The sequence below is a fragment of the Amphibalanus amphitrite genome, unplaced genomic scaffold (genome assembly GCF_019059575.1).
Source record: "Amphibalanus amphitrite isolate SeventyFive unplaced genomic scaffold, NRLGWU_Aamphi_draft 000248F_arrow, whole genome shotgun sequence".
NCBI classification, from domain to species: domain Eukaryota; kingdom Metazoa; phylum Arthropoda; class Thecostraca; order Balanomorpha; family Balanidae; genus Amphibalanus; species Amphibalanus amphitrite.
In genome coordinates this window covers 209,660-228,777 of record NW_024881743.1, presented here as the reverse complement: position 1 = coordinate 228,777, position 19,118 = coordinate 209,660, and the positions used below count along the sequence as shown (strand labels likewise).

Sequence of the window (19,118 nt, the reverse complement as noted above, 5' to 3'; positions counted from 1 at the left end):
TGTAGCGTAAAGACCGGCTGACTGCGAGCGATGTATTTCTATATCTAATTCGACGCATGTGAGCACTTACATTTAAAGAAGTACAATAAGACAGAATACTTGAATCGTCGGGGGTGGCGGCCGGTCGTCGATGACCAAATACAGTACAAACATTTGACTCTTGCTATAAATAACCGTGGGCGGCAAGGCCCGGCGCAACTGGGCGCCTTTGTACGAGTCGGCCGGCGCGTGATTGGACGCGCGTCGGTGACGTCACAACCGTCAGGCACCAATCACAGCCGGCCCGGCCTGCCGACCGGTCCCGTGCCCTCGTCCCGGTTCAAGTATTCATCAAACAAACAACACATCAGTATGTCACGCGCGCCGGCGGCTGGCCGTCTCGCCTCCGCCGCTGCTATAGTATTGTCTCTGTATCTGTTCCACCCCAGCCCTCCCGTCGAGCGCCGCCAGTCGCCGGACGGCTCCACACCGACATCGAGTCGCTCCATTCTCGGCGCCGCCCTCGACATCACCGGGAGGTGAACACCACGGTCACATGATCTGTCTGCGCCGGCGGGCTCCGGCATCACTTGTCCCCGCCGGTCGGGGCGGCCGCGGCTGCGGCGGCGGGCGGCGGCGGCGCCGGATCCAGCCACTCGACTCGGTACCGGCTGTAAAGCACGTAGGGCGGCCGCGCCGTGTCGGTGTTACGCTGCACGGAGGTGCGGCTCGGCTTCAGGCCGTCCACCCGGCCCAGGAACCAGTCCTCCGAGAGCTGCTCCTGGCGCTGCGACACGTGGCCCTCCTGCCACCGGCTGTGCCAGGCGCGGAACCGGGCGCTCAGGTGGCGCGACACGGCACAGTGCGTCTGAAACACGGCGAGCCGGACAGGTCAGATATTCAGTCGGCCAATCACATAACATACAGACCACTGGGTGACTACGTCCGCTACTCCCCGGGTCAAACCGGCGGGAAACGCTGTCATCCTGGCATCAGCTGTACCCAGAAGTATTACCAAAAACAAGCAGGCGACATGATCCACATTTATATCTCGTCCGTTAGCAATACCTTTATGACTGCCAACGCACGCCCCTCGAAAGGAAATCAAGATTGACAAGCCCGGTAAGCCCCCTCGTTTCAACCCTCGTTCGCTAACCTGTCTGGCTTTTGTCATGGCGCCGCGTTTGTGCAGGTAGGTCTCGTCGTTGGCCACACGCATCATGCGGTAGTTGCAGGCCAGCTTGAAGTGCTCGTCGCCGTCCATCTCCAGCGGCTCCGGCTTCACCTTCAGCTTTCGGTCCGTCTCGGGTGAGGCGTCCACGTCCATGCTAGACTCATCCTCGACATCCCTGGCGGAGGCCGGAACACGAGTCGGTCACAATCACTCAGCATCGTGACACAGTTAACGAACAGAGCGGCCCGTGTTACAGCCGACAGACAGCGGCCCGTCAGCAGATCGATGACTGTGACCGCCGCCGGCCGCCGCGGTATGGGCAGCTACTGGCCCGACACCAGTATGCCATCGAGCCGCTATCGACTCGCCGGTGACACGGACCGGCTGCGGTCCCCTCCCTCCTTCTCGTCCCCGCAGCCGACCCCTCCCTCCGACAGGTTACCGGGAAACGGAGCCGGCGGCTGTCAGAGCGCCCGGATAGTCGGGAATACCGGCAGAATCAACAGTGACCGTGATCAAACAGCTTCATCATTTGTCACCGTTACGGTAGCTGAAGCCGTCAAATTAATTATGCATTGTTGTAATTCTCCTAGCTAGTTTCCTATTGTTTATCGTTTTTCTTTATTCTCATTCACCACCCGAGCCTCAGCTCTTTCACTAATCACACGTCTCAGGTCTCCCTGTCTCTCCTGTCAACCCCTCGTCACCCCAGCCTTCTCCAGCCTCCGCCCGGACCCCTGCTCTCACCTATCGCCGGAGGAGGTGGGTGTGGTGGCGTCCCGCTCGCGTTTCACGCCGCCCACGCCGGCTGGGAACACGAGTCGGCGCATTCGGCGCACGATGCGCGGCAGGAACAGCGGCAGGTTGTTGATGCTGGGCGTCTTCATCTCGTCGTCGGTGTGGTGGCTGGGCGAGGCGTACTTCTCCTGATAGGTGGAGCGGCGCTTCTCCTCCGCGAACCCGTCCTCTGAGTCCTCCGAGTCGGTGGTGTCCAGCAGCTCCACCGTCATGCGCGCCGCGTTCTTGAACAGGTAGATCTTCATGCAGTGCTCGTTCTCTTCTGTGAGCATCTGCTCGACGCGTTTGCAGTAGGCGGTCTCACGGAGCTCTCGCTGGTCGGCGCTGGCGCACGGTCCGCCGGCGCCGCCGCTGCCCGATTCCAGCAGGTACTCCTTCAGCGTCAGCTGGGCCACCTGGCGACACAAGAGACGACAGTTGCCAAAACAGGCCCGACAGATATCATATCGGTCGTGGAGATCCGGCTATACAATATTGTAGCATTGTAGGCCGATATCTTCACGCAACGAACAAATGATACCAAGAAGTGACAACAATGACGATTAATTCCAATGGATAATCTTATAGCAGACGAGAAATGATTCTGTCGATTCGATTAGCCACAGCTATCATTCACTTGCGATTAATAGCTAGTCGGCGGCCAATAATCCAAGCTAAATTAGCTGAAGTGAATAGCTTACGTTTTCGGTGACGATGTGCTGCAGCTGCCGGACGGCGCCGGAGACGATCTTATCGGTGGTGAAAGCGTTGTAGGCGTGGATGCCGAACATCTCGCGCAGCGTGTCCTCGAACTGGGACGAGTCCATGTTGTTGTCCAGCACGTTCTTCACCATGTCCAGAAAGGCGGGGTAGTAGTCTTCGACGTCAATCTCGTCTGTAAACGGGGGCGCATACGTCAGGCAAATAAGTGGCAAAAGACAGATAGTCGACAATCATCAGACAACGAACCTGCATCACAGCTTGAGTTTGGAAAAATGAAACTTCGGCAACGTATGAAAAGTCAGGTAGCGACGTTAGTTATGCATTTCATGCACTGTTGATCAACCTAAAACGACACCAGGTACAAGCGAACGCCCAAACTATCCTCCCTTCACTCGAACTGTACCAGCACCATCTCCAATCACTCACTCTTTGGTTTGAGCCGGAGCGCGATGGCGGTGGACTCTGTGCGCAGCTTCTTGTGCTGCTCCTCCTCGGCGGCCATGATGACGGCGCGCTCGTAGATCTTGTTGAGCCGCTCGCAGAGGATGTGGTGCAGCCGCAGGAACAGGTACCAGTTGCTGCTGGCCATGAAGAGCGTGTAGCACTCGCCCGTCTGGTCGTCGTCAGAGCTGGAGGCGGCGTCGCTGCTGGTCGGCGCGCCGTTCAGCTTGCGCTCGGTGCCGCTGCGCCGGACCTCTGGACGGCGCACCTTCTGACTGCGCGTGCGCCGCTCGGCCGGTCGCGCCTCGTCCTCGTCCGACTCGTCATCGGCGTCTGTGGAGACGCAGGACGGGGAGATCAGGCGATCGATCCGGAGACGTCTCATCGGACATTGCGTCATAAATATTTTGAAGAATGATGAAAACGAGGTAACAATTACGCATTATGCGAGATCATGGGTGAGAGGTAATATTTGTGACGGTACGAAAAATGGGAAAAAATATATCAGTCATTCATCTACATAGCAACCAAATATAACAAAGTTTTTGCAAGAATATACAAAGGGATTCATGCATTCATCAGCCTGGTACTCAGCAAGCGCCACCCGTTTATTTGTACCATTTTAATTCTACCTACAGCTTCCACAGACGTCGCCACCACCAGAGTCGACCACTTACCCTCGTCATCATCGTCGCGCTCATCATCACTGAGCTCCTGCTTCGGGTGATAGAACATGCCGGGCAGCGTCTGGCGTAGCAGCAGCTTGATCTTGGCCTTGTCCTCCTTCTGGATACCCGTCTGGCGCTTCACGTGGTGGATGATGAGGTTGGCCGCGTCATTGAGCAGGTGTTTGTTGGAGTAGACGAACTCGGTGTGAGGCCCGCCGCTGGCCGCCGGGTCGCCGCCCGACTCCTCCAGCTGCTCGTGGCGCTCGTCGTACAGAGTGTACAGCTCGTTCAGCAGCGCCTTCGAGCGCAGCATCTTCACGTCGTTCTGTTTGAAGTTGACGCCCTGTGGGTCTAGTGATTTTAGGTAGTACTTCTCGTTCTGCTCGCGCCAGATCTTGTTGAAGCCCTGCGAAACGATGAGAAACGTCATTTGACAGGTAAAGAAAAGAACCACTCAATGTTACTCAATACTACAAAAACCACGTTTAATAAAAGCCACTCCATACTACGCACTAAACGAGCATCCTACGCATCACTTCACGTAAACATCACAACACATCTCCACAACGTCCTCCTCATTTCCCCTCTCCATCCACCTAAGCCCCCTCTACCCCTCACCTTCTGCGCCTCGCGCCACTCGTCCTGCTTGGCTTTGAGCCGGCGCAGCACCACGGGCACGGCCACGATCGGGTTCCGTTTGAGTCCGTCCATGATATCGGCCGCCTTGTCGCCGTAGATGCGGCGCACGGCACGCTGGTGGATGGTGGGCGACGTGCCACCCAGGCAGTCGTCCAGTCGGTAGCGCGCCGCGTCCTCGGGCGCCATCCGGGACAGCTTCTTCTGGACGCCCTCCAGGATACGGATGGTGGAGAGGTTCGTTTCCAGCACCATGTCCAGCTGCCGCACGGGTGGTCACGAAACGTCAGCATGGGTCACGGTGGATCATGAGCCGGGCAGGTTGAGTCAATAAATGTTCAAGACCGTCCTTGCGGCAACAAAGTTACGAGACCTTTGCTTCAAAAGCCCAGAAAGACGCGCCCCAAAGACTCGTTTAATACCCCTATTAATTGTCAGTACATTCATAAACGAAGTCTCGCTATAACCTCACCTCGAAGCGTTCGTCCTCGCAGCGGTAGATGTACTCCTCGTACTGTGTTTTGCGCGAGGTGACGAACGTCGAGTCTTCCGAGTAGGAGGGGAACGACACCCAGGTGTCGTTGAGCACCTCACGGCACAGCTGCGTGCGTCCTGAGCAGCGCGGCTGCGGGTACGACTTGGGCAGCGCGCAGTAGGACGCGCCCAGACGCTTACAGGTGGAGTAGTCTGCCGGGGAGGGACCAGAAACAGGATGTTAGCAACCTTGGACGAGCAAGACATCATGGAAACACCATGCCATGGAAAACAATGATTTGATAACGCCATTGGGACAGCTGGGGTGATGTGCAAAAGCAAATATAAACCTTCACATTCCACAAAAGAAGTCATTTATACGATAAGGCGTCCGTTATACGAACATATCAATATAAATCTAAAGTGATATTAAAGGTAGTGTGCCACCTTTGAAAGATTTCCCATTTTATTTTTCCTAGGATAAGAAGCTTCTGTTTTTACCTAATATCGCAAAAAAAAATCAAAAATGGGCCTGGAATAGTGCCTTTTTCGCCTAAAAGTTTTTCGGTTTTTAGATATGTATCACAACTGTAGTGGGCTCACCTGCAAACAGGCGTCGGGCAACAATCGCGAATGCGGCGCACTTGTGACAATAACCCGGTTTACATAGGGTTTATTGCAAGCTTATATCTCCGTCCGTGATGTTGCAAAAGATGCCAATGGTGCTTAACAATTTACAAAATGATCCCCTCTAAATATTTGAAGACCACTGCATCGAAATTATTGCCAAATTAACAAGCTAGAGCCTCGTCAAAAATGCTATGTAAACCGGGTTACTAAGCAAAGGTCATTATAGTGTTACGACCATACGACGTACGGGAATGAGTTATCAGCTGTCTAATCGTAGACAACACAATGTCGAGCCTTAAACTGTAAGCCCGTATTGGTATTGTTTCTTTTATTTGGCTGTCGAACATTATTTATGGTTTGAAATATGATTTTATGTAAAATAATTGATATGAAAAAGCCGTCTTATAAGTTATGACCCCATTTCACCACACGCAAGTGGCAGAAATGACAATGATCAGCTGACGCATTTTTCTTGGCCGAAGTCAGAGCGCGCGGCCCGACGCACCACGCGTATTTGGAAATTCCGACCTCGACGAGCATCAGAAGCCACCTAACAGGCGTGTTCGAAACCGCAGGAGATGATGATGAACGGGTTTATCGAAACTTGATTGGATGAGCATATCGGTAATAGCGATTTCAGTGTGTGCATTTATTGTTCATAGTGGTGTGAAATGTGGTTGGGGTACGACCGACAACCCGTCGGGGCGAATTTCGCACTGGGGTACTCAAAATTTGAAGAATTTAAGACGTTTCCATGAGTTTTGAAGGTATGGATAAGTTCTAAAAATCCGGTTCTCCTTATCTGGGCCATTAACTCCATACGGTCCAAGAAAGCTGGCACACTACCTTTAAGTCACCATTAACTTATAACTACAAAAAGCCGACCAGGTCTGCGAGCCGCCCGGCACCATCGCTCGCCCAGACGTACCGATCTCGATGGCCTGGTCTCCGGAGACGCGCTCCTGTTTGGCCATGCCCGGAGGGATGGGCTCCACGGTCTCGCGGCCCTCCTTCACGCCCATGAAGTCCTTCAGCCACTTCAGCATTCCCGGCTGCTGCGGGACGCAGCGGGCGGGGCAGCGTCAGTCGGCTCCAGTCGCTCGGACACGCAGTGCAATACAGTGAGCCCAAAAACACAAACAAGAGTGACGACACGTAAAAGATAAGATGGTGATGGTGTTAATAACAGACGACGTGAATGCGTAGAAAAGGAAACTTACTTTGCCGAGGAATGGCGACAGCAGCTGAATGACATCAAGTCGAGAGATGATCTCGCTGTTGTAGAGGGACAGCACCCGCAGAAAGTTGTTGTAGGAGTCCTGGTTCTTCAGCGTCTTCCTCACCTAACAACATCAAAGCTCGAGTCAGCTGAAGGCCATGCATGCCGCATATGAGCAGAACAAGACGTCGATGGCATAAATAGCAAACGTACGTCGATGAAAATACGATATGTAGAGATCCTCATTCCTATCAATTTGAAGAAGCCAGAGGATATGACAACTTAACCATAAGCGAAACAAGAGCTGGGGGCTACGAAAGACGGTGTCGACTAATGAGAAGAAAAACGTTGACCCTTCCGCGCATGAGCATAACCATAAAACCGTTTTTATTTTTGATTTGACAAGCTAAAAATTATCAAAGAAACCCGAAATAAGATCCACGAAGATAACTTTTTGTACGAAATTTTATACAATGAATCTCGATGCTGTCTCAAGAACAACCATTACGCTTTCTAAGTTCCTATGTCGCCGACGTATAGATCATTCACATTTCGATCACATGATCGTCTGTGTTGACAGCTGAATGCTTCCGAGGAATTTAAATATGAAATTTCCGATGAAACGGCACGAGCGCTGTCCTAGCCAGACATTTCCATCCGCCGGCCGGCTGTGCCACCGCCACTAACGCTAGCCCCACGAACCAAAGCACTGAACGCTTCCATTAGGCACCATCCAGCCTCGCGAGAGGAGACAATAAATTTGGAACTTTGAGTTTAGATTTCAGCCGCTATAACTTCGAAAATACCGTCCATTTAGTGTTGACACATCACTTCTGGTACCCTAAGCTCTCCGCGTCACCATACGTAGCCGACACGACTCAAAGTGGCCCAACCAATGGCCTCCTGGGGACCGCGGTACCGACGCAATGGCGGGGCCTACCGCGTGGAGCGTGCGTCGGACGGGGGCGGCCGGCGCGTCAGCTCAGGTCGCCAGCACCGGGGAGCGCCCAGCGGCGCGGCGCTCCTTCCACCCAGTGAGGGCGGATGGACGAGCGAGACACAGCACGGGCCACCGTCCGCCGAGAGCACCGCCGCCGCACAGCAGCCGGCGACAGGTCGGCCGCTGCGCCAGCCAAACGCTTTTCAAAATACGGGGCAACACGAATAAGCATCACAATCGGGGAAGACTAGACGTAAAAGTGGGCGCCATATAGCCTCGTTGCTGGTGCGCCCTAAAACACCAAATCATCATCATAGACGTAAAAGCTAGTCCGTCCACTAGTCCATCCTGAAGAAAGATGGCCGAAAATAAATCTTAAGTCGACAACATCATCTAAGCAAGATGTTAGTTGGATCTCAAACACGCCTGTGCAAACGAGCTGGCAAAGCGGCACGGGCATTCATAGTTGAAGGTAACGACCTAGCACCAAGCAAAAACTAGACATGAATAATTTTACGGATGTGCAATCGTTGCTCATTGCCGAAATCATCCCCTGAAAATGAGACAAAGTGCTAAGAAACAAAAATTATACATGGACAAAAAAGCATAGGCAAGAAAAGCATCCGTAAGGTCTTCTTAGCGTGTAATCCCAGGCTAAGCGTTACGTTTCACAATCAGTGCGAGTCTGAAGGCGGCCGCACGGTGTTTAGTTCGTTCGGACACGAAATAGTCGCGAAATAGCTGCTAATTTCGAAACGTACGATGGTCGCATAAAACAAATTACGAATTCCAGACGTGGGTGCGATAAGAACGAAACGGTGCTACTTCAGGAGCGCAGCATTCAAGTACCTAAAGGCTGATCATTTGATCCGTTACATCGTAGTGTTGGGGCTGGCCGTGTGGAAACTCGCGGATCTATCACGAATATTGTGCCGTCTTGTTTCAAGAGTCCGTGACCGAATACAACCTAAGTGCGGCCTCCTTAAGAGTCATGGCTTGTGGCGTCAACTTGTAGCGGGTGCTTAAAAGACAAGCACAAAAATCAAAGAGCAGCAACCAAAGCAGCGATAAGCACGCATGCAAACAGACGCCAAGCATTACATTCCTACGTCGAGCGGCGACCGCCTCAATATCACGATGTAACCAAAGTAAGCACCACTATAACCTTCAGCAACCACTCCCACTTCAGGAAACTAACCCACCTACCTCCTTGCAGCAGTTGACCCCAACCCCTTCCCTCCACAACACTCACCTGATCGAAGAAGGCGTACTCGTTCAGGGTGGCCACCTTGCCGGCCTCGGCCAGTGTGACATCCTTCAGCATGCCGACGCGCGGCTTCTTGGTCGGTATCGGCGCCGGCGGCGCGGTCGGCATCGGCCGCTTCAGCTGCTTGGCAGTCGGCTGGAAGCTGGGCTTCATCGGCTTCTTGAGGGCGGCCGCGTGCTCCTGGTTGATCGAGCGAGAGTTCTGTTGGTCAGAGGTGGAGGATTTGGAGTTAGAGAGACGTAGGACCTGGGGCTGGAGAAGCAGGAGTCACACTATGGCACAATAGCAGAGCATCAGGAGGAGAACATACCGCCTCACCGCCCAGCAGTCAACTGTCAATGAGACGCTCGCGGTTATCGGTGCTAGCCCTACAGCCACTACAGCGATATCGTTCCCGGCTGATAGCGCGCTATCGACTCACGTTGACGGCGTTGATGGCGTTTCCGTTGGTGGCGTCCGGAAGGAACTGTCCGAACTCGTCCATAAGGTCCTCGTGGCTCTGGAACAGGGTCGCCACCTTGGCGTACACCTCCGTCTCGGTCAACGAGGGTCCGCTAGGGGGGAGACCATCCTTCAGGCTACGCTGGTCCTTCTGGTACGTGTGCAGGATCTCCAGAAACTGCTTGTAGACGTCCGGCTGGCCTTGGAAGCGGTTCTGGCGACGGCGAGACAGCCGGGTCAGAATCTGAGATCTCAGTCGTCGGTCTAGAGGGCACGCTGCGAGCAGACTGTAAACAACGCGCAACCATAACCACGGAAACAATCACGAGAGTTAAATAAATTTCCAGTGCATTTTCCTTCTAGTACAGCGTTCGCACGTCGCCTCACCTTTATTTTGTTGACGTAGTTGATGGCGTGGTTGAACTCCACTGGCTGGCTCTGCTGTGTGCCGCCCACGCCCTGGTTGGGCAGGTTGGAGCCGACGCCGCCGACGGGCGCGGCCGGCGCGGCGGCTGTGGGCGCTGCAGACGGCGGCGGCTGGTTGTAGGAGTGGTGCGAGGTGACGTGGTGGCCCCCGGCGCCGGCAGCCGCCGCGCCGGCGTGCGAAAGGATGTTGTTTGTGCCGTAACTGCTCCTGAGGCCGAGAACAGAATCAAAGCGTCAGCAGAGGCGCGAGTGATCAACAACGCTGAATTCCCGGACATTATTTCAACGAAAAAAAAAAAACAGCACGGGGGCCACTTCAATATATGCAAACCAACGAGTACCAACCACGGAAGTCCTGTCCCGCCTGGCAATCACACACCACTATTTAGCTACACCCAGCCGAACGATTGGGGCCCCTGCTCACCGCGGCGGCTGGGTGGGCGGCTGGTGGCTGGGCTTGGGCGGCGCGCCGGGCGCCGTCGGCAGCGCCTGCGGCGGTGGCTGCTGCTGCTGGGGCTGCGGCGGCGGCGGCGGTGCCACTGTGTCCGAGTACGTCTGGAAGCCGCCAGTGGGCGTGTGCACCACCGTGGTCACCTGACCCGGCGCCGTCATCGAGACGTGCAGGTACTGCCGACGAGAGCACATCAATGCGTTATGAAGGTCCGGTAGACAGGTGTTGGTACGAATATATGGCAATGAACCATACAACGAATGCCGCAGATATGGCCAATGAACCATAATTACCACTAATGCACAAACTAATTAAATCGGACATTTCTATAAATCAGTTACGTTGAATTTAAACTCAGGTATGCTAAGCCACTGTCATGAAGCACAGCTCTCTGACGATACTTACATTATTGCTGGACTGAACCTCGATCTTGTATCCGGGCGGCAGGAATGTGTTGAAGCCGACGATGAGGGCCGGATGTCCTCTGAATAAGCTGGACACTCGCGTGATGACGCCCGGTGTGTCGATACTGACAGAGACGGACACAGAGAGACACGGAAGTCAGACACCCGACAGCGGACAGCGGCGGCTGCGCTCGGACAAACTGAACATACTGTGTAAAGTGACGTTCTCTTTTGACGACGAGACAACCAAGCAACTATGTACCTAATTGAGAATGTTAAGAACAAAAATTCATGAACGTCATTGACACAAGACAGCCCCAAATTACTTACTTTTGTGCCTTGAATTCCTTCATGATGTCCAGGAAGTCGTTGTAGACCTCCGGATTGTTCTGAAACTTGGACTTGACCTGGTCCAGGTAGGAGAGGGCGTCCTCCACCTTGAGTCGGTGGTAGCTGGGCTGGCCGGCGCCGGCGTCGGCGGCGGTCGGCGCCGGCTGAGCGGTGCCCGCCGGCGGCGCCGCCGACAGCGGGCCACCCGGCTGCGGCGGCTTCCCGGCACTGGCGGCACCCATCACCATGGCGGCTGCGGCCATACTCGGCTGCTGGGCGATCGGCGCGGTGGTCTGCCGGGCAGGAGACACGGGTCGGCCGCGGTAAGACACGGGACGGCCGCGGTAAGACACGGGACGGCAGCAGTCAGACGAGCACACGACGACAGATGGAGCGGTTGGATAGACGTGGGTCGCTCGAAAGGTGCACGGTTTACATGTCAGTCTTATCCAACTGAGCCATATTCTGTTCCGCAACTTGGTCAAAATAGCAACGTATCCTGCAGAAAGAATCATGCATATATATCCCCATATTCGCCGGATCAACTCCTTATCTTTAAGTCTCACTGCACGCTCAAGTAAAGCCGCAGACCCCAAAGCATTACGAAACAAGCACGAGTTCAGAAAACATAAGCAATCGCATGTTTAGCTCATAGCTAAACCGGATTAGCTCATAGCTAAACCGGACTGAACCTTCCTGTTGCTAGGCGAATCTGAACGCATCCCGGGAAGTGCAGTGACTCACCCTTCTGACTGGCATAGGATGCGCCTGTGGCAGATGCACACTGGCGCCGCTCGCGTTCGACAGTGTATGCAGGGAGCTGGACACCGACACCGTCACACTGGTACCCACGTGGGAGATCTGGAACCAAACGTGTGGCGAAGTGTCAGCTGGGCGAGTAGGAGCGCGGATACATATGTGCACAACATCTGTCTGTGCTGATTGAACAGGCACCGCAACAGCACGGGTATGTGGCGCCCACAGCTAGAGCTGAGAGCACGGCCTCAGATTAACTGTCTGGGGTATAGTGGTTCAAGAGGCTTTGAACACCCAGCTAAGTCCCACTGCCCTGAAGCAACGTGACTGACCACGTCCGACCGGCAGTCTGGGTCTCTGGGGCGGCCCCGTACACCGTGGGATAGCCGAGTCGGCCGCCGTCACTGACCTGCGGCGAGGAGGAGTGCGGCACCGGCCCGGCGGCAGCGGCCGAGGCCGGTCCTCCGCCGGGGCCGGCAGAGTACTGCGACGCACCGCCGCCGCCGCCGCCGTCACTCTTCACCGAGAGGTTCTCGCCGTAGGCGGCGTGCGCCGGGTGGGCGCCATGGCCGGCCGCCAGCGGCGCCTGCTGGTACGACATGATGCCGTGTACCACGTGCGAGGCGGGCGCCGGCGGCAGCGCCGACGGCTGCTGGCCCTGGCCGCCGTTACCGCCGCCGGCAGACGCCAGGTGGGGCAGCGGCGCGGCGGAGGGCGCCGCCGTCTGCGCCGTCAGCCGCGCCGGGCTCGGCTGGGCGGCCAGACTGGGCGACGAGAAGACGGGCGGCTCGGCGGGCGACCGGCGCGCCGGCGGCACCACGCAGACCACGGCTGGCGAGCCGTCACTACTCACCGGCGGCTCCTGGCGCTTCATCACATTCCCGAGATGGCGCGGGGCGCTGTGGGCACACGGACACGTACCGACCACGCGTCAGCCGTCCGGCGCCGCCGCTCTACCGACCACAGACACAGGTACTCAGCCAGCCAAGGGACATACCGGGTGTTCATTAATGAATGGAATTAAGTAGCTACGTCACGTGATAACAATAAATCACGTGAGCGCATTTTTTTTCTTGTAAATATGAAACATAGGCTTTATCATTTTTTAATACATGATAACTTTAATCACAGCGTTATCCAAACGCTTATGAATGGCTCTGGTTTCGAAGAGCCCAAATCGGCACTTCAAGACAAACTCGCCGTTCCATTATGAACTAGCCGGCTGGGTTGTGGAGAACTGTGCCGGGTTGGAAAGTCTTACCGTGGTTAGACGGGCTTTCTGGCTCTTTCCTAGAAAACCAGCAGCCATACCACATACCACATCTGAATGCTTTTCAGCGTTTAGTGGAGAGATTTAGGATGGTTGCAGCGACACGGCCATGTGTGCGCTCCGGGCGCCAGCCGATGACCCCTGGTGAAATGGAAAAGGTCAAGGATTTCTTCCAGAAAAATGTCACAGCTCATGCTCGGCAGGCTTGTGAAGAGCTTAAAATGTCCATTGGAAAGGTATGGAAGATCCTGATTCTGTCATGATTGGCCTCCCTCGATCGAAGTTCAACGATCGGATCATCTCGCGCGGAGGTACCCATCTGCACTGGCCCGCATACAGTCTCTACCTGTCCTGCCTGGATTTCTCGTTCTGGACCCAAGCTTTGAATCGCGTGGTAGAATCGGAGCCGGAAACAATCAAAGAACTGAAAAAGGTCGTGGAGGACTTCGCCAGAACATAAGCGAGGAGCAGATGAGGAAGATGGTCCGGCACACACAGCGCCGGGCAGAGCCGTGCGTGGCGGAGTGAAGGTGTTACTTTGAGCACTTCCTGTAGGAGACACAAGTGGCAAGCGGGGATTGCGATGATGTCATCATAAATGATAAACCCTCTTGAAAATGCATTGTGTGATTTGATAACGTGAGATAAAAATATATCTATCTGGTGCCTACCTACTTTATTCCATTCATTAATGAACACCCGGTACATGGCAGAGGAGAGCGCCCTGGATGATAACTGATATCACAATAACAAGATGTTGGGGTAGGCGAATCTGATGACACAATAACTTGTTTATATGCTACAAGCATTCTTATTCATAGATTGTAACTCATAAGTGCTACAATTCTTATCAACCAATGTAAGCTGCAAAGTGACCATTCAGTCTCCCCAGAAGTGAGGTTTCCCTTCTGGGGAGTTTTCCTGGGTAGAGCACCTTCGGCTTTTGTTTAGGGACACTCAAAATTGCTACAGGCAGCTGTAACTACCTGTTGTGGTGTGCCTCGCACAACTGTCTCATCTCTCATTAGCACGCCAATTCTGCAAAAAAGCTCAGAGCTCTGAACTCAGTATCGGTATGGTGACAATCTACAATCTACCTGACATTTCCTGGACTGAGCATCAACTGATTGAGCATTTCCTGGACTGAGCATCGACAGACTGACTGCACATTTCCTTGACTGCATGTGCATGACCCGCAGTCAAGCCCAGTCTATCTCCTATTCGCTGAACTTGATCTGCATACCTATTTCTCATAAAATCTGAAAATAGCAGGTCATGCGTCTAATTTCCTGGAGGATCACACAAAGTGTAGCTTGGGATTAATGCTGGTTAGGTAAGGTCAAGATTTCATTTTGCATAAACAAGGATTTACTGAGATTGAGAAAAAATGTGTAAGAGAAACACATGTGAAATAAAGAGATGCGCTGCCAAAAAGTGGATTCATTGTTGCGAGACAAAGAAGTGGGCACAAAGAAAAGCCAGCATAAGTTTCGAGAGCCAAGAAATGGAGAAAAGGTATTCCGTGACGAAAAATTGGCATGCAAAAATCGGTCCTGGAATTCTCACCGAATATCAGGGCCTCGGCTAACATGTTAACTACTGGGGCAAATGCCCCAGTAGAGTCAAGGAATGCCCCAGTAGTGGTCAGGTTTTGCCCAACCTCTACAAAATGATAATATCTTAATATTAACGTACATTCTTTCACTCGGGAGCGGTTGAAGACGTTTGTAGCAAGAAATCATGGGCGGCGGAAGAGAGGGTGCATGGCCGTGCAGCTGCACCCTCAATTACCATCCAAAAACATAGGCGTGCATTGCCAAACATACCTTTTTGCACCTCCATAATCCATAAGCTACCCTTCGTTCGAAAAAGCGTCAAAAATAATGATGAAACTACTTCGGTCAATTTTTTGGTCAGTCAAAGGTCAGGTCATGGGGGTCATTGAAGGCCAAATTTCGCCGAATTTCAGGTCGAATATCGACAATTTGCAAGATGCCGACGTATGACTCGGGAACCAATAGAGCTACAGCGCTGCGGAAAAGCGCATTTGATAGCCATATTAGCGTTTTTTTCTGAGTATTTCTCTCAGATTTGACCTAACGTCAACGGTTTTGCCTGCAGGGGGCAGAAACTTCCAAAATAGACAAATTTTTCGGGAAGTTTTTTCAATATCGAATTTGACTCAAGCCTTGCACGAGCTTTCTTTTACCGACATCGTGTTCCTCTCGTCAAGACGCATCGAATTATAATTTGATCTTGAAAGGTCAACTTGAAAATTTGACCTCAGGTCAAGGTCTTGATCTGACCGGAAATTGTCATGTTGCATATCAGTGGATCCGTACCGTCGAGCTGAACACGTATAAGGCGTTTTCATCGCTCTAGCATGCCTCTTTCAAAAGTTAGTCGCGAAAAACTGTTAGATACCATTTGTGACCTGAAATGACCTCAGAGGTATAAACACGGTCATGGATGGCATTTTCATGTTCAGTGTGTCAAAATTACTTGTAATTCAGTGTTTGAGAGTGTTTAGAATGACTTTCGTCCAAGAGAGGCGGTTTTAACCCGCGCCCTGGTGGGGTCTGTTTATAACGCGACCTGGTGGGGGGGGGGGGGCTATTTTTTGCCCCCCCCCCCCTCGTATCTCCGAAACTACTGGACGGATCCGCAAAATTCAAACGGCGTTCGAAAGGCCTGTCAAATTTGTCGAAAGAAACCAAATTTTATTGACCTCGGGGTCACCGATGACGTCACAGGTCAGGTCAAAGATGAAATGTTTCACCGTTCACGGGTCTTCTAGGGAATGCGCTATAACACCGAGGAAAACGCATTTTGTCGGGAATCAGCGATAGGGTGTCAGTTGCCTAGTAGATATGTTGCTGTTAGAGGTCACTGGTCATACCAGGTCAGGTCACAGGTCAGGTCACCAAAGGTCACCGAGGGTCACCACATGAACCCAACTTTACTAAGGTTGTGCGATGCATGTTTTATGACCATTTTTTTCATTTCCAACTCAATGGTGTTGGTTATAAGACCATCAGGTACGGTTTAGGTCACTTTCTGGTGGAGGTCAGGTCAAGGTCAGGTCAAAAAAGGTCAAATTTCAAAGTTAATATGTTTGCATAAAATGGGTATTGATTCGATGCAGCTCGTCACGGGGAGTCTAATGGTGGTCTTTGTTTTGCGCTACGAGGTCTAGAATTGCTGAAAATGGAGTTTGAAAATTTGACGTCATCAATTTTGAACAGTTTTTTCGCTATAACTTGGCCAAAAAAAGAGGTATCGATCTCAAATTTGGTATGTAGATGGAAGACGGTAGGGACTATCACATATATTCCGGTATTTTCGAAATTCAAAAAACTTTTTGGATTTTTTGGTTATTATATTCAAAAAATCTATTTTTTATTTTTGGGGGTCAAAATCCAAAAATTTCACAAATCCGAGATAGCAGTTTTGTAGCCCTGTCCATTCTACAGCTTTTATGTCTGTATCATTTTTCTGTATTTGCAAAGCTATAGGCCTGACAGCTCTTCCCGCGAAACCTTTTTTTGGGTCGAAAACGGCAGAACATGACGTCACTCTGACGTCATTTCCGGCCAACCTATCGTAGCCTTTGGAAAAAATTTTGGTCACAATGTGTAAAATTGATGTCCGGGAGGGTACTGAAAGGAAAGTTTGGTGACGATCGGCGCAGTGGTTCTGGAGATACATCGAAAAGTCTGGAGGGGGGCAAAAAATAGCCCCCCCACCAGGGCGCGGGTTAAATTTTCTCCCATTGACTTATAATACCTAGAAGACGCAAAATTGACCTGAGGTCACCGATATGAAAATGCCGATATAAATTTTGTACATACTGTTGCCACTTGCTAGAGCACTTCATGGGCCGGATAGCTCCGTTATCCATGATAAATCCATGGACCGGATAGGATTGGATCCCAAATTTGAAAAAAATAGATCGGATATGGGAATTGAAGGTTGAAAACGGATAAGAACAGATAAAATTATAGCATTCGATATTCATGTAAAAAATTAACTGAACTTGTCAAACAGCAGCAGAGGTATTTATTGATTTAGCTACATGCGATTTATAAGCATGCCTTTGTGAACCGTGAGTCTGTGAGATATATGGTTATCTGGTCCCTTACAGTGAATTTGTGATAGTCAACAACCAGTTTTGGTGAAACGGATTATTATGGATATTTGGATGGCTGAAATATGCCATGGGCCATGGGCCATGGGCGGGCCGGATTCTGAAACTCAAAGAAAGGCAGATAATGGGCGGACCTGCGTGACTTGCTGAATATAGGCCGGGCTTGATCCTGAAAATCCTATCCATGAAGTGCTCTAACTGTTGTCTTTATCAATCGCTGAAAGTTTCAAAGCGATCGGTCATTCGGTGTAGCTACGGCATACATTGAAACATTTTATGAGGTCACTTGAAGTGACCTGGTGACCTGACCTTGAATGATCTTGGTCTGAACTTATTACAACATGTGTAGATTTGGTGGAGGATAAGGTGTGGCGCTCCGCGCCGCCGTTTTTGAGATATCCGTGGAAAACCGCAGTGGGGGTGGGGGTGGGGGTGGGGGTGTTCAAACACCCCCACCCCCAGCAGGGCGCAGGTTAACATACGTCGACCATTTGCCCCAGTAGTCAAAATTCCTTAGCCGAGGCCCTGCCGAATATGGAAAGACCCTGTCTATTTTATAAAGCTGTCCAGCTATATTCAATTTTGATATTTCATCTACTCATGAAATGTCCCCCTGCTGCTTTGTTCACAAATTTATACATCATTTTGGGTGCCATTGCCATTATTTGTGGCCTTGGCAGCTTTGTAAAGACAAAGTGACAAAAAAAAATGTTATGGAGAAATTAAAAGACAAAGTGACAAAAAAAAACTTATGGAGAAATAATAACTACAAAAACCTATTTTATCTGTGCAAAAATTGAAAAGCATGCTTATCTTCCCAGAAACTCATTTAAAACAGAACAATGAAATTAGAATAGAATCCACTGAAGAAACATCTGGTAATATCATCCCTGACATCCAATCCCACCATGTATTTAATGAAACAAGTAATCAAAAATCGAGGTCTGGACCTCCAATTACATGTATTTCTTTAATAATTTTAACCACTTACAACGGACTCCCAGTTCGTGTATCCCCAAGTGTATCCCAATACGCAGGAACTCCCGCTCAAAGGCAAATGCGGCGCACGAAATCGTTGTCCCTGACCTCCCCCGCCCCAGAAATCCCCTCCGGATAATGGACTCTCCCGAAATGACGAAATGAGAAACTCGTAGTCTGCAAATACATAATCATATAAACCACAATTACTATCTTGAAACAGTACCAGACAAATCGTAAGAAAATGCACAGAACTATTGCATTTGCCGCGCGGAATAAGAATGATAAAGCCGAAAGGAAACGCAAGCATTGCAGACAGCACAAGCCAGCACTTTGCATGATGACCATCCAAAAAGCAATGCATGAGTCAATTTGACTGAAGCTGCGAAGGTGATGATTACTTGAATTAAAAGTAAATCATGAAAGAGATTTCGCAACGTTTAAGCTTGAACATGACATAGGAAGGGAACTGGAACGGCAACAAAGCGAAGCGCTGAGGCCGGTCGGGCCTGTGGCGCTAGTGACTGTGATGCCATGAAAATGAAATAATCGGGTACTTACCAGGACCGTTAAGACACTTCAACGATAAGAATTCCAATCACCAGAATAGAACGATATATCAGTCTCCACAGCACAAACATGAACGACGCCGTCCGACCCACCTCCAAATTCCCACAAACTCAGACAAAATAGACGCAGCTGGGCCACATAAAAGAAAGACCAATCAAATCGCACGATTCAAAACATTAGGCTGTTACCCCGAACGTGGTTGGTCATTAGGAGTTGCATGGGCTTTATGTTGGCGAATCCAAAGCAGGTTACATTCTAGTGTCGTATTCCTACACTACAGATTCAATAATTCTTCCTAGATGGCAGGGTGGTAGCCAGGTCGTGAAGCCCGGTGCAGCCCTCCGGCCTCCGACATCTCTCCGATATGATGACAGCGGATTTTCATGTTTCACATTTAAACTGCGTTACAGGTGACCA

General features: G+C 51.6%; 1 protein-coding gene across 4 annotated transcripts; it reads right to left on the bottom strand.

Annotated features, from left to right (window-relative positions):
- Nucleotides 1-18: 18 nt before the first annotated feature.
- LOC122386360 (paired amphipathic helix protein Sin3b-like) lies at nucleotides 19-18,813 on the bottom strand. Of its 4 annotated transcripts, XM_043375499.1 has the most exons (20): nucleotides 18,693-18,804; nucleotides 12,428-12,635; nucleotides 12,146-12,370; nucleotides 11,725-11,841; nucleotides 10,981-11,273; nucleotides 10,652-10,775; nucleotides 10,220-10,422; nucleotides 9,757-10,003; nucleotides 9,350-9,583; nucleotides 8,914-9,129; nucleotides 6,723-6,845; nucleotides 6,431-6,557; nucleotides 4,871-5,085; nucleotides 4,381-4,659; nucleotides 3,772-4,168; nucleotides 3,080-3,427; nucleotides 2,632-2,825; nucleotides 1,901-2,346; nucleotides 1,136-1,328; nucleotides 19-847 (listed from the first exon to the last, which is right to left on the bottom strand). In XM_043375499.1, the coding sequence occupies exons 2-20, from the start codon at nucleotides 12,608-12,610 to the stop codon at nucleotides 566-568; spliced, it is 4,446 nt and encodes a 1,481-aa protein (XP_043231434.1). In that variant the 5' UTR covers nucleotides 12,611-12,635; nucleotides 18,693-18,804; the 3' UTR covers nucleotides 19-565. The 4 variants fall into 4 exon arrangements, with proteins under 4 accessions (XP_043231434.1, XP_043231432.1, XP_043231433.1 ...); XM_043375497.1 differs by having other exon boundaries at nucleotides 12,146-12,635; nucleotides 18,693-18,813; XM_043375498.1 differs by having other exon boundaries at nucleotides 8,914-9,108; nucleotides 12,146-12,635.
- Between the last annotated feature and the right edge of the window lie 305 nt (nucleotides 18,814-19,118).

Excerpts from the sequence above, each read along its gene's own strand:
- LOC122386360 (XM_043375497.1), bottom strand. The coding sequence starts at position 12,610 with ATGAAGCGCCAGGAGCCGCCGGTGAGTAGTGACGGCTCGCCAGCCGTG. Across the intron at positions 11,842-12,145 it reads CGCACTCCTCCTCGCCGCAG|ATCTCCCACGTGGGTACCAG; the intron begins GTCAGTGACGGC and ends GTTTGGTTCCAG. Across the intron at positions 4,169-4,380 it reads AGTGGCGCGAGGCGCAGAAG|GGCTTCAACAAGATCTGGCG; the intron begins GTGAGGGGTAGA and ends ATCGTTTCGCAG.